Raw genomic sequence first — 14121 nt, 5'->3', positions numbered from 1 at the left:
CACATAATTGAAGCTAAAAAATGTGACTGCACTGTAGATGTCTTTGGCATAAGAGAATGCCATGGTGTGTTGTGGCCCACTGCTTTTAATGTTGAGAGGGGTTAATAGAAGAACAGTACCATCATTAACCTGATTTCTACTGAGAATCATCTGCCTCTGTAAAACTAAGGTCATATGGCTAAACTTATGTGTAACAGTGTGTTTAGCAAAAAATAAATATGTAAATGGATAACCTCATAACTACATACTGGTCTTATAGAGGTGAAATGTTGAACTATAAATAGAAACTTTCCACAATAGATCATCTCAACTTTTCTGATGTAGTTTTAATTCCTCCACTAATTTATGCCGTCTTTGTCAATCACTTACTTTTCTCTGCCTAACTCTATAAGGGCCTAACTTATGTAACCGAACTAGTAATAGGAGACACAAAAGTGGAAAGTAAATCCTCTGCATATTTGGTGCAAATAATTTATTCTCTGAAGAAATGTATTTTCTCATTGGTTTGAAAACCACAGCACTTACAATTTTACTTTACAAAAAGAAAAAAAAGTACAGATACATAGTTCATGAGATAAGGGACATGGACCAAACATACGTTCACTTTTTTTATTTTATGGCTACGACTAAAATGTCACCATTCATGTACTGCATAACAGTGTTTCAGTGAAAGAAAAACCTCATTTCTGACGGCAGAATCACAAGATTATAATGGAGCTGGAAAATTCCTGTCGCCTAGTATTTACTACACTATGCTTTTTACCGTTAGATTAAAGTGCATTCTTTCTACTTATTAAAAAAAAATTAACTGTAAAACAGCCTCAGGCAGGTCCTTCGGGAGGTATTACAGTAGCTCCATACGTGTTATTGCCTCTGAAGACCTTTCAGTGGGACAAGATGTGAAGGTAGAAGACAGTGATATTGATGATCCTGACCCTGTGTAGGTCTCGGCTAATGCGTGTGTTTTGGTCTTAACTTTTAACAAAAATGTTTAAAAGTAAAAAATAATTTCAAAATAGAAAAAAGCTTATAGAATAAGTATATAAAGAAATATTTTGTACAGCTATATAGTGTCTTTGTGTTTTAAGCTGTTACTAAAGAGTCAAAAGTCACAAAATGAGAAGGTTATAAATTTAAAAAGTTCCAGTAAGCTAAGGTTATTCTTGAAGAATGAAAATATTTGAAAATAAATTTAGCGTTGCCTAAGTGTACAGTGTTGATAAAAGGTACAGTACTGTATAGCCATGTCCCAGGCCTTCACATTCAACTCACCACTCACGCACTGACTCACCCAGGACAACTTCCAGTCCTGTAAGCTCCATTCATGGTAAGTGCCCTATAGAAGAGTACCATTTTTTATCTTTGATTTTTTTTTTTTTTAACAAACTGCTTTAGAAATTCATGTGTCATCCTTGCTCAGGGGCCATGCTAATCTCTGTATTGTTCAAATTGTCCTAGATGTGTTGCCAAAGCGAGCACTTTTACACTGTTTTTTTACTGTACCTTTCCTATGTTTAGATATATTTGGATACACAAATACCACTGTTACAATTGCCTACAGTATTTACTACAGTAACATGCTGTACATCTTTGTAGCCTAGGAGCAATAGGTTACACCGAGTAGCCCAGGGGTGTAGGAGGCTACACCATCTGCGTTTGTGTAAGTACACTCTATGATGTTTGCACAACCACAGACATCACAAAGTCACCTGACGAGGCATTTCTCAGAAGTAGTCTTCATTAAGCGACCCCATGACTGTAATGAAACGCTAAGTTTTGAGCCAGGAATTTGTGTATAGAACACTAGGAATGGCTTCATTAGGATCATGCATCTCTCTCATTAAACTGTGAGTCCCTTTGAAAGACAGATTATGTCTCTGAACTCAGTGGCCTAAATTTCTAGAATTACGTCTTCCAAAAGTTGCCCAGTTAGGCGTCTGGGGAGTCAAAACCACAACTCCCAGAATGCCGTGCTCCCTTAGCGCGCTCAGGCGCGGGGAGAGAATGTCCCAGCATCCATCGCGCCAGATCGGGACCACAGTTCCCACTACACCTAGGGACTCCGGGGAAAGCTTATCAAACACCACCTGTTGCCATAGCATCCGGGTCGGGTGAACCAATCCGGGCGCCCTCGCCGAACAGAGGCGGGGAGTTCGCATCTCCGGCCAACCTGAGGCGTCTTTGTTGTGGCGCGTGACCGGAGGAGGCGGGAGCTCAGGACCGGCGCCTTCTCCTTGCTTCTGGGGTCGTGGCCTTGCTCCCGCTGTGCGGGAAAAGAATCCAGGCCGTTTCACGCGCGTGTGGGCGCGCGGGCCCCGAAGTGCTAGTGGTTCCGCGCTAGGTCTCCGCTGGGTCAGGAACCGGAGCCATGGGTGGGACCACCAGCACCCGCCGGGTCACCTTCGAGGCGGACGAGAATGAGAACATCACCGTGGTGAAGGGCATCCGGGTGAGTGCCCGTGGACGGGCGGAGGGCCAGTGCTCGGGCTCGGACCCCAAAGTCCCATCTTCCCTGGACCCGCTCAGCCTGGTTTCTCCCGTCCCGGCCCCTAGTGTTGTACGGCCAGAAGCCCAGATGTCTGGGAAGAAGCCCAGAGTTTCCAGACGTGGGACATTCATTCAGAGATAGTTCCTGGTTGTGTGCCAAGTGCTAGGCACTGCTGGGGCGGGCGGGGAATGCCAGGTTGAATTATACCCTGCAAGGGCTCACGGTCTACTCGTAACTGTACTGCTCACTTGTTGCAGGGCCGTATTTGAAACTCAGTGGCTCAGTGTACCTGTCTGTGAAATGGTTCTCCCGGGTTCAGGACCCAAACCCTGCTTTCCCACAGTTCACACCCTGTCTCCCAGGGTGAATTGGCATTTTAAGGATTGCCTTTGTTTTGTGTCATTTAGTGCTCTCCGTCTGATAACACCCCCTCCTCCCGCCCGCTCCCCACACCCTGTAATCCTCCCTCCCACCTCCACAGTCTTTTCTGGCCTGCTTGGGGTGGCTTCTGGCTTCTCCCTGCTTCCCTTTCACTTGATATCTCCTCTTTCCCAGGCGCCTCCTCTGTGACCTGCTGCCCCGAAGTTTTGGACTAGGCCCAGTTGCTTCAGGACTAGTGTCTGCCAGTCTGATAGGGGCTGAGATAGGTTTGCAGTTTTTCAGACCAGTGGAAGTAATGTAGTCATTTCTGACCAACGTTGCGGAGTACTTTTTTTTAATGCCCTTTGCATGCATCTGATACATAAACTGAAAACCTGGTTTTTCTCTAGGGTGTCAGTATACCAGCACTAACTTCATTAACACACTCTCCGCTGCGCCTGAATTTGGAAAAAAATTCAGTCCACATTTTTGGACGTATGATGCCTGAACCTAGTAAATAAAGCAATTTTGACTTCAGAAAGTTTTATAATAATTTATATTTTTTTCTGTTATCAACCAGCGTAAATAAATTACATTTGTAAATTATTTTTAACAGTTGTTACCAGGAAATAAAACTTCTTAAATATTTAAAATGTTTTAAAACTTTTTCTTCCGAAACTGTTACCTTGAGAATAATTTATTAAACTTTTCTTTATAGAAACTCAGACTGTTGAACTGTTTTTGGTCTGTGACCAGCCTTTCTTTATATCATACTAATTAATGGTAGTACTACATTTTGTAATAAAATATCTGAGGCTGCATTCTTTGAGTTACTGTGGTTCAGTTAGTACTCTTTGGAGTAAAAAATTACTGTAAACTTTTAAGTTTTATGCAGAGATTTTAAGACTTGCCAATAGGCCTTCGGTATGCCACTCAGGGTGAAAAATAATTAAAAGACAAAGCAAAATAAGTTTTGGGTGAGAAGACATTGGTTAGAAAAAAATGTATAAATCCATATTCTCATGCTTTAGTACAGACACAGTGCTAAGAGCAAACAAAATTGAAAGAATGTGGCCACAGCACAGAGATTCATATAAAATATTAGATAAGGTTGGATGGAATAACTGACAGCAGGGATATGTATTCTATTAAAATGGAAAAATTGTCTAAAAAACCTTTTAAGATTTTGTTTTTTAAAAGAAATGTCCTTTGGTCATAAACTTGACAGCATTCTTCATTTGTTTTTCTTTCTCATATAGTACATTTTATCTGTATTGCTACAGTTCAGGCATGCTCATTTTGACCTCTGTGCTTTTCTTCAGAATATACCCTTCACCTGGAATGCCCTTGCGCTGGTCTCCATTGCTTCAAATCTCCTTTTACATGAGTGTTTTGCAGTCTCCCTGAGCTTCAGTTTTCTCATCTGCAAAATAATGGGACTGAGTACATCTCTCAGATCTCTGATGTTTTCCAGTCCTGAAATCCTGTGAGTCTGGTGGCACTGTAAGTTTCTTGTAGCCATACTTAGCCTGTTGCAGTTTCCTGTAGAAGTGACATCCATTGAAGTATTGGGTACACAGAGGTCATTCTGATTTCTTTGAGCTCATGATAGAAAGAGTGTCAACTTGTAATTAAACAGACAGTTTAAATCTCAGGTTAGATATTTATTACTTAACGTGATTGCCTGTGTGGTTTTTGTCTTGGTCTTTTGTAAATGTTTTCAGTTGATCTTAGTATTTTTCTTGGCTTGAGTTAAGCAGACATCCATTTAAATCGCAGGTTAGGTATTTATTAGCCTGTGGCCTTTGACAACTGACTTCTTCTCGTATTATTTCCTTATACATAAAGGGTAATACCATTCCTTCCCTTGACTGGTTGTTGTAAGAAGATGAGGTAAGGTATGTAAAGCACCTGGCACATTGTAGGTTTTCATTAAAAAGGCAGCCATTATTATGATAGGGTTCCTTTCACATGCAAAGTTATAAGAGTCTTTGAAAATGCTGTGCCGTGTAGTGGAAAGAACATGTGCCTTGAAACCAAGCAGACCTGGGTTGGATTCTGTCTCTGCCTCTCCCTAGCCGAGTAGCTCTGGACAAGTCACTTTTCATCATGTTTCCGTATTTAGTATTTCTGGATAAGGCAGCCTACTTTGAGAATTTGACATAATGTGTATCTAGCACAGTGTCTAGTACTTTGACAGTGTTTGCACTCGTGAGTAGTAGCTGTTATTAGAGCTGTTCAAAAGAATGGACATGTGAACTTATGTGAACTTCAAATTTTAATAAAAATAAGAGCATGTTGTGCCCCAACAGGTGTACCTAAAAGGGTATGGACTGGGAAATGGGAGTCTTGCATTATATCCTAATTGAGGGTGTTTTTTTGTCTAGGTCTGTTGTAGATGGTTTTTATTTCTTTATATTTTTCTTGGCTTTAAACAGTCACATTGTTTCCTTCTGAGACATGGGGAAGGATAAGAAACTGCATTCTCAGTATGTACATAAGTGATTGTTTTTAGCTTAGTTTGTTAGAACATGGTGCCAATGAGACACCAAACTTCAGTTTTGAACTACAGTTGGGTTAGTTCAACTTGGCTGAAGAAAACTTTCCAACTTTGCCCAGTTGTCTAGCATTTATGTCATTGGTTGTAAGAAATGAAAGTTTACCAAACTTATTAATTCAACAGAGTCAGTCACTACTGGAAAAATAATTCTGTGTTCTGTTACACTGTTAAAAATAGTACAGATGGTCTCCTATTAGGATGGTTCGACTTAGGATTTTTTGACAGTGGTGTGGAAGTGACAAGCGTTCAGTAAACTCAGCTTCTGGCATTACCTTTAGCAAAATCCATTGTAAACCAAGGAGCGTCTATAATTTCATCTTCATTTTTTTTTTTTTCATATAATGACTTGGGTTCATTCCCTTAATAGAAATATGTTGGCAATTATGAGCTTTTTGAGTTGGAGTCTCCCTATGTTGCCCAAGCTGGTCTCAACTCCTGGGCTCAAGCTATCCTCCTGCCCCACTCTCTGGGACTACAAGCATGTGCCGCTCCACCAGGCTCAGTCATCATTTATCTTAATGTTTAAAGAATAACATTTAGTGAACAACATAAGGCTTTTGGTAACTATGTTGAATATTTATTTATTTGAGATGAGTCTTGCTCTGTCGCCCAGGCTGGAGGGCAGTGGCACGATCTCAGCTCACTGTAACCTCCGCCTCCTGGGTTCAAGTGATTCCCCTACTTCAGCCTCCTGAGTGTCCGGGATTACAGGCATGTGCCACCATGCCCTGCTAACTTTTTTGTATGTTTAGTAGAGGGGGGTTTCACCATGTTGGCCAGGCTGGTCTCAAACTCCTGACCTCAAGTGATCTGCCCACCGTGGCCTCCCAAAGTGCTGGGATTACAGGTGTGAGCCTCTACACCTGGCTGAATTTATTAATAGATTGTGTTTCTGTATATTGTTGAGGTCCTTAATTGTCTATGAAAGGACCTACTTCAAATTTTAAGTTTAAAGTTTTTTCTCACCCACCAGGTGTTATTTTTCATGGTATTTGTAGGGTCTTGTTTCTTCCCTTTATCCTTAGCAACTGATAGCTTTTCTTCCCTCTTCTGTAAAATAATTTGTATTTTACGCCTGATTCCAACTTGAATCTGAAACTACTCATATGGATTGGATGAAAGGTCAGTCTTTTGCCTTGCCCTCTTCGCAAGGCTAAACTAAATTCCTAGAGATGGAAAGACCAAGCATTTTCATTACTCAAATTACATGTGGTTGATAGGATTTTTGTGGGCACCTGCCGTGCCTGCTTGGAAAGTGTGCTTACAGCTCAGTCTTTCGCAAGTTTATCTGAAACATCAAAGCTGTGAGTGAACTCTTCTAGAGCAAATGTCAACTTCAGTGAGTATCATTTTCAAAGATATATTTATCATGCTTTCCAGACATAAACGAATGTCAGCAGCTGGGCCTTACAGTTGCAAGCTGAAATTAACAGGAGCCAGTTATGGCAGTATGGATACTTAATATGGAACATAACTCATGCTTTGGGAAGTGTTGGCAGTTGAGAGACTGTAAATGAAGAGATTACTTAATATGGGGTATTATTGAGGATTCTGAAGAGAGTATGTTATCAGAGACTACAATTTGGGTCAGCCATTGGGAGTGTTGAGGAATATTGTACAAATAATTTAGTTAAGTAGTAGATGATTAGTTTCTTTCAGCTTTAGATTCTATGAAGTTTTTGGGCTGAGTACCATCTTAAGTTGTCTAGGATTTTATAAAGGTAGAGATAATGGTTTCTACTAATGACAAATGTAAAGAAACACAAACCTAAGCTAAGAATTACATATTTTATATATATCTATGAACATGTGTATGGGTTCCCTCTCCTCCTTTCCCTCAAGTAACTATTTGGGAGTAATTTCTCCCAAATAATAGTAGCAGTTTTTGGAGCCTATGTCTTAAAAAGGTAATTGTAAAGCAAACTAATCCTCACAGAAAATGACTTATGCTAAGTGGAAGGAGGATCAACAGAGAAAAATGGGTCTGAGTTCTTGAATCAATTTGCTAGGACATATCTGGAAGAAGATAAGAGAAACTTCTGGAGGCAGGAAGCTGATTTGTTTGTCTCATGTGGCTCGTAACTATATCTCTTAGAAGGGCCACTGGAGAGTTCCTCTTTTTTTACTCTATTCCCTGGGAGTAGAAATACTTTCTGTTTGTCCATCTCACCCAATCTCCTGTTTCTGAGAAAATTCTGTCTTCTGGATTGGTGGGTGGTGTTTCTGGCACGAATTTTGGATAAGACCAAACAAGTTGGGTAGGAAGAGATGAGTGGGAAGACTGTAGGAGATGACACTTGCCCTTTCCCCCTCTGTGGAGCACATTGGTGTGGTGAGTACTAAAAATTTAAACTTGGCAAGCTCTGTTTGCCTAAATTTGTCTTTAGGAGCAATAGAGAATAGGGTGGACAGTCAAGTTCAGTGGGCTGAATATCGGCAGATGTGCTTCTCTTGGTTGCCTCTTATATTAGAATGGTGGTTCTTTTAGTTCGTAGAGCACTGTGGATCTGTGAGCTGTGGATTCTGGCCAGAACCATGCAATAAGCCAACAATTTTGTGTGCAGTTGAGTAATTGATCCATGGACTACTCAGTCTGTGGACCTCAGGGTGTAATTCCCAGTATCAATGTGTGTGGGGGTTATGTTGTTTCACTATTCTTTGCTACAAATAATTTCTGTAAATTGCCCTTGGTATTTGCCTTGATGCAGATTCCAGAGATGTCTGGAAAGCAAGTATAATAGGTATAGGTTATTATATAGGAAAAGGCTTTTTCTAAAACAAGTGCCCTGTTCAGGAAAGATGTGTTTCCTGAGGAAGATACTTTTTTTTTTCTTTTTGAGACAGAATCTTGCTCTGTTGCCCAGGCTGGAGTGCAGTGCAACCTCTGCGATCTTGGCTCACTGCAACCTCTGTCTCCTGGGTTCAAGGGATTTTCCTGCCTCAGCTTCCTGAGTAGCTGGGACTACAGGCGCGTGCCACCATGCCTGGCTAATTTTTTGTATTTTTAGTAGAGACGGAGTTTCACCATGTTAGCCAGGATGGCCTCGATCTCCTGACCTCATGATCTGCCCGCCTTGGCCACCCAAAGTGCTGGGATTACAGGCGTGAGCCACCACACCCAACCGCAAGTTACTTCTTACACAGAGGCTGCCATTGCAGAAGCTTATGTTGTACCACGGACCCCCATTTTGGGTCATTTTTCATCACAAAGATGAGTTGTTCTACAGCTACAGATTGTGTGTATAACCCTGGTCAGCATCTCTAAAGCTTGTCAGCTGCTTCACGAGTGAGTACCCCTGTTCACAGAGGAGATCAGGTGAGTCCGCAGGTCTGAACTTACTACTGCAATGGGAAGGTCAGCTCAGAGAGCATTGACTTTGGATACAGATGATAACACAGCAAGACTATTGCCTCATAACTACACTGCTGTGAGCAGACTGGGAATAGGGTAATAGTGCTTGGAGCTGGCAGAGGTGCAACTGTAGATGGCCATGGGTGCTGCTTTGGAAGGGCCTAAGGATACAGTTGTTGAATGATTGTAAGAACAAGAGAAAGGTGGACTCTCAATAAGGCAACCCTACAGTATGTTTATGAAGCCTACAGTAGATTTAGTGTATACTCCTTTGGCACATGCTTATAAGTTGACTGAACAATAACCAAATACCCCACTGGGAAATGTTTTGAATTGATGTGAGAATTTGACATTAAGTAGCAACTTGGGACATCAGAGAAGCCTCAAAAAGAAAAAAAAGTTAACAAGAAATTAGTGATTAGATTGAAAGAGACATTCTACTTCCACTACCCAGAGAACATAGATAGAGAAAAATGAGCACCTTCTCCACCCATACCAGGACTTAGGCAGCTGCTGCCTGCAATAGCTGTAGGCCTAGTCCTCATGCACCTTACAGAGGAGGAGTCAGTACAAGCTCAGACCCAGTTGATAAGAATGAACCAAAATGAAATTAAAAGGTCCCTGTGGCTGGAGCTATATGGGTAATAGCTTTAGCAAATATTTGTGTAGTCAATTATAGTTTATGGTGCAAAAGACTAAAATCCCTCCACAAAATCTCTCGGGATAAATATTTTCACTTTTTCAGATGAAAATAGTAACTTTTCCGATGAAAGCTTATTGCTAACACTTGATTTTGAGATTTATGTATATTATATATCAGTTAAAATAGCTTTAAGATTCTAAAAATGAAAGCTCATTTTTTTCTCTTTAAGAGGAAGTGATATATTTTTATTACATGCATGGGATTGAAGGAGTGTGTTATTTAATAGTAGAGCATTGGACTAGAGATTGGGAATTACTGCTTCTGGTCTTGATGCTGCCAGTAACTGAATGTTACTCAAGGTCTCTTTTTTCTTCAAGTATAAATTGAGTCAGTCTTAGAGGGATTTTCCTCGGATGTATCTCAGCTTCGCAGATGAGTTTCAGCAACATTCCCAGTGGCTGTCAGTTGTTGGAAAGATGCAGCTGGCCCTGGCATTTTCAAATAGAAAGTCTTTGTGTCTTCCGAAAAGGGAGTTGTAGTTTTTTCCTTCAAAGAGCACACACAGCATTTGATCTGTAGCCTTTCTTTTTTCCATCTCACTTCCATTCTGGTTTGGGCCCCGAGATAGAAGTAACAGTTCAGGTATAGACTATTTAGTTTGTTGATGTATCACAGGGCCTTGATTAGTACCTGGCCTGGGAGACATCTGTTGAATGAATGACTTAGTATATAGGAGCTTGCAATCTAGTGGAAAGGCAGAAAGGTGAATGTGGAAAGGCTAATACCTGTTCTTTCATTGAGACTGTATTGGAAGTTTGAGAAAGGAACAGTGGGTACAAGGAATGGTAGCTTTAGGTAGGCAGGGTTGGAAGGGAGTGGACAACTGGTTTGGTCAGTGAAGGCTTGAATGTTTAGACTGGGTCTTGAAAGGTGACTCCCTCCCAAGAGGCCAGGAGAGAAGGCAATGTAGGCGTGTGTAAAGGCAAGGAGATGGGTGTAGAACAGGATATGAAATACTAAGGAAAAAAAGCTGTAGAATTTGAGGCTGGAGAGTTAGGCCATCACCAAATGATGAAGTCTTGAATGCTGTACAAAGAATTTGAATGTTTCTATAAACAGACAGTAGCTATTGAAGAATTTGAAGTAGGGAGTTACCATTATCACATTTGCATTTTAGGCGGATGGTAGCAGGAATTAGGGCAGGAGAAATGGGATGAGAGAAGAGAGGAATTTATTGAATATTTAGGGATTGATGAAGTCATGGCTAAGAAGGAGAGAGAAAGAAGAGTTGAGAACAAGCCCTATGTTTGAATTTAGGAAGCTGGGTGTTTGTGGTGTCATTAATGAGGTAAGGAAGGCAGGAGAAAGAAGAGATTTGTGGCAAACGTGAGTTCAGTTTTGGACACTGGGTGTGAGGTGCTTCTGGTTTGCCGGAAGGAAGTTTTCATTAGACAATTCAGTGCGGAGACCGGGCTTCTGGGATGTAGGTCTCAAGCTTGAGCGAATACATTTATTAATGGAATTTATTAGTTTATCAACAGCAGTTAGAAATCAAGAGATTGGATGAGAGTACCAGTACAAGAGCACATAGAATAAGAAGAGAATAAGGGCAAAAGACAGAATGTTGGGCCCTTCAGTATTGAAGTGTAGGCAGGAGAGGGGAAACTGCAAAAGAGATAAGATGTGGCCAGAGTCCTAGGAGAACCAGGACAGCAGGATGTCAGAAAAGCCAAGGGAAGACTTTCCAGAAGAGGGGAATGGCCAGAGGTGTTAGATGTTAAAGGTAAGCCATATAAATAAGACGTTTTGTAAATATGAAATACTGATTTACATAAATATCAAAAGTTATTTGGTCATTGGTGACTTCTACCAGAGGATGTTCACTGTTGCACTGAGGGTAAAAACCAGATCGTGGTGAGTTCAGGAAGTGGAAATGGGAAGAAGACCCTTGATACAGGAGGAGGATCACTCAGTTACTTGAAATGGAAATCCTGGGCTCTTCCTTGATGACTTCCGCTTTACTCCCACATCCACTCAGAGATTGGGTAGTGATGCTGAGGGATGTTTGAGTGGGATCTTGAGACTTAGACTTTTTGGGTTTGAATCCTTCCTCTGCTACTGATAAAGTATCTGATCCGGGGCCGGTTATTTAATCCGGCTATGCTTCAGTTTTTTCGCCTATAAAATAGAGATATAAAAATACCTATCTCATAGGCCTGTGAAGGAGTAAGTAAGTGAAGTGCCTAGCTTAGTGTAGCGCCTGGCACATAATAAGCACTCAGTGAATGTTAGTATTTTAAATCCTAAATACCTTTTAAGTGTGTTCTCCCCTGGATTACCATAATAGCTTTTTTTTTTAAAGCTTATTAAAGTAAATTACTGTAGAGTAATTTACATGCCGTGAAATTCACCTATTTTAAGTTTACATTCCAACGCTTTTTTTTTTTTTTTTTTTTTGCTAGATAGGATCTTGCTCTGTTGCCCAAGCTGGAGCACAGTGGCATGATCACAGCTCATTGAAGCCTTGACCTCCTGGGCTCAAGCGATCCTCCCTCCTCAGCCTCCCAAGTAGCAATTCAACACTTGATAAATTTACTGAGTTGTACAAACATCACTACAAGCCAATTTTAGAATATTTTTATCATCCCAATAAGATCTCTTGTGCCCATTTACAGTTAATCCCTATTCCCACCCCAGCTCTAGGCAACTACTTATCTACTCTATAGGGATGCTTTTTCTGGGTGCTTCATATATTTCATATAAATAGAATCATTCAATGTGGGCCCTTGTGTTTGCTTCTTTCACTTAGCTTAATGATTTTTAGGTCTATCTGCACTGTAGCATATGTCAGAACTTCACTGCTCTTTACTGCTGAGTTGTGTTCTGTTGTATGGATATGTAAGATTTTGTTTATCCATTCACCGTAGATAGACATGTGTTTATTTCCACTCTTGCTCTTATGAATAATGCTGCTATGAACATTCCTGTGCAAGTCTTTGTGTGGACATATGCTTAATAGCTTCTTAATTGGTTCTTTAGCCTCCTTCAGGGATCCTACTTCTGTTCTTGTCCCCCTCCAATCTGTTCTCTACACTGTAGCCAGAGTTATTTTCCTAAAGTGTTAATCTGATTGTGCCATTCCCCTGCTTCAAATCCTTCAGTAGTGCTCAGGTACCCTCAGGATCAAGTTCAAACTGTTTCAATTGAAGAGTTCACTAAGAATCCTCAAAATCTGGAATCTCTACCTTCCCTCCCCACCTTCTCTTTCACTATGCCCCCTTCCACTTTCTTGCTTCAGCCATTTATTCATATTGTTTCATTCATTCATTCATTCAATTAACTAGGCTTAGTGAGGCACTGGGAATATAGCGATAGGACAGCCAAATCCTTGCTTTCACGGAGCTTTCTTTCTAGTGAAAGGCAAATATCAGATAGTGGTAAGTGCTATAAAGAAAATAAAGGATGACGCGATAGTAACTGTGGGAATGATGACTCTCAAATCCGCAGGACTGGGAGTTCCTCAGAGCCTCTGCTCTATTGCCAGCTGCCTACTTGATATCTCCACTTGTATGTCTAACAGTGGCAAATTCTGGTTCTCATCTGTACTTTAATGTGATTTTTCTTGCCCAGGAGCACTTTGATCCCATTGCATCTCTTCCTAACTTTTACGCATCCTTACCTTGTAAATCTTCCCTAATCCTCTGCTCCAGCCGTGTCTTCAAAGCCTGGCTACATGTGCTGCCCATTATGGTTTCTGTATACTTCCATTACATGCTGACTCACTCAGGTTGCACTCTTCGTGTTATATTTAAATGCCTGATGGTTGTTTATTCTATTATGCTTTAAGCACTTGATAATTTTGAATACTCAGAATCTAGCCTAGTTTCTGGCACATAGTCGATGCATCATGAAATCTGTTGAAAGAGCGATTGTATGTGGTTAGCTTTGAACAGGAGGGAGGGAGGGGAGGGGGGAAGGAACACTTTCCTTCGGGACTAGAGGGAGAGAAGGAGCTAAGGCCCATTAATGCATAAATAAGTGTGTAGGTTTAGGGGAGGAAAGTTGAAGTTTAGATAGCATACATTTCCTCAGAGATTACAATTTCGTGCACAGTATAAAATGAACAGTGTAGTTATTTATAATGAACAATTAGCAGTGCATTAGAGAAAATAAAGGAGCAGTGCTGTGGGGTGCATCTTGAAATCTTAAAATTATTCTTCCTTCTGGTTTTATGGCTGTTAGATTTAGCCTAATTTCTTTAGGCCATTCGTCATATGTATGGATATGGATGACTAAATTACTTGGATGTTATTGCATTGGTTTTCATTCTTGCTGTTTTATAATTGATTTTATTTTGATGTTGCTTTTCCAGCTTTCGGAAAATGTGATTGATCGAATGAAGGAATCCTCTCCATCTGGTTCGAAGTCTCCACGGTATTCTGGTGCTTATGGTGCCTCAGGTATTGCTGAATTTTAATTTTAGGGTTTTAGGAGAAAATTATAAGTGGAAAAGTTGACTCAATAGTCATGTTCTCTAGCATTCTGTCTTTCATTATTTGGATGTTTAGCTTTTTATAAGGAATATTAGAACTCAGTATCGGGGTTTCTTTTAAAATGTTTTGTACTGGCCGGGCGCGGTGGCTCAAGCCTGTAATCCCAGCACTTTGGGAGGCCGAGACGGGCGGATCACGAGGTCAGGAGATCGAGACCATCCTGGC

At 40.8% G+C, this 14121-nt stretch overlaps 1 protein-coding gene across 13 annotated transcripts in view; it reads left to right on the top strand.

The window, feature by feature from the left end:
- Positions 1–2088: 2088 nt before the first annotated feature.
- CHCHD3 (coiled-coil-helix-coiled-coil-helix domain containing 3) overlaps positions 2089–14121 on the top strand; it is a 302539-nt gene continuing 290506 nt past the window's right edge. For 9 of the 13 annotated variants that reach the window (XR_001887843.1, XM_017885073.1, XM_017885069.1 and 6 more), the window contains exons 1-2: positions 2089–2449; positions 13776–13863. Coding sequence is in view for 10 of the 13 variants with exons in the window: in XM_017885073.1 (XP_017740562.1) it covers positions 2369–2449; positions 13776–13863 (169 nt within the window). In the remaining 3 variants the exon portion in view is untranslated. The remainder of the gene's footprint in view (positions 2450–13775; positions 13864–14121) is intronic. The other 4 variants (XR_001887842.1, XR_001887841.1, XM_017885066.1 and 1 more) reach the window with 2 other exon arrangements.

Source organism: Rhinopithecus bieti, unplaced genomic scaffold (assembly GCF_001698545.2).
Source record: "Rhinopithecus bieti isolate Rb0 unplaced genomic scaffold, ASM169854v2 scaffold_13262, whole genome shotgun sequence".
In the NCBI taxonomy this organism is placed as follows: Eukaryota; Metazoa; Chordata; class Mammalia; order Primates; family Cercopithecidae; genus Rhinopithecus; species Rhinopithecus bieti.
The sequence above is the reverse complement of the archived record's forward strand: the minus strand, read 5'-3'. Positions and strand labels throughout refer to the sequence as shown.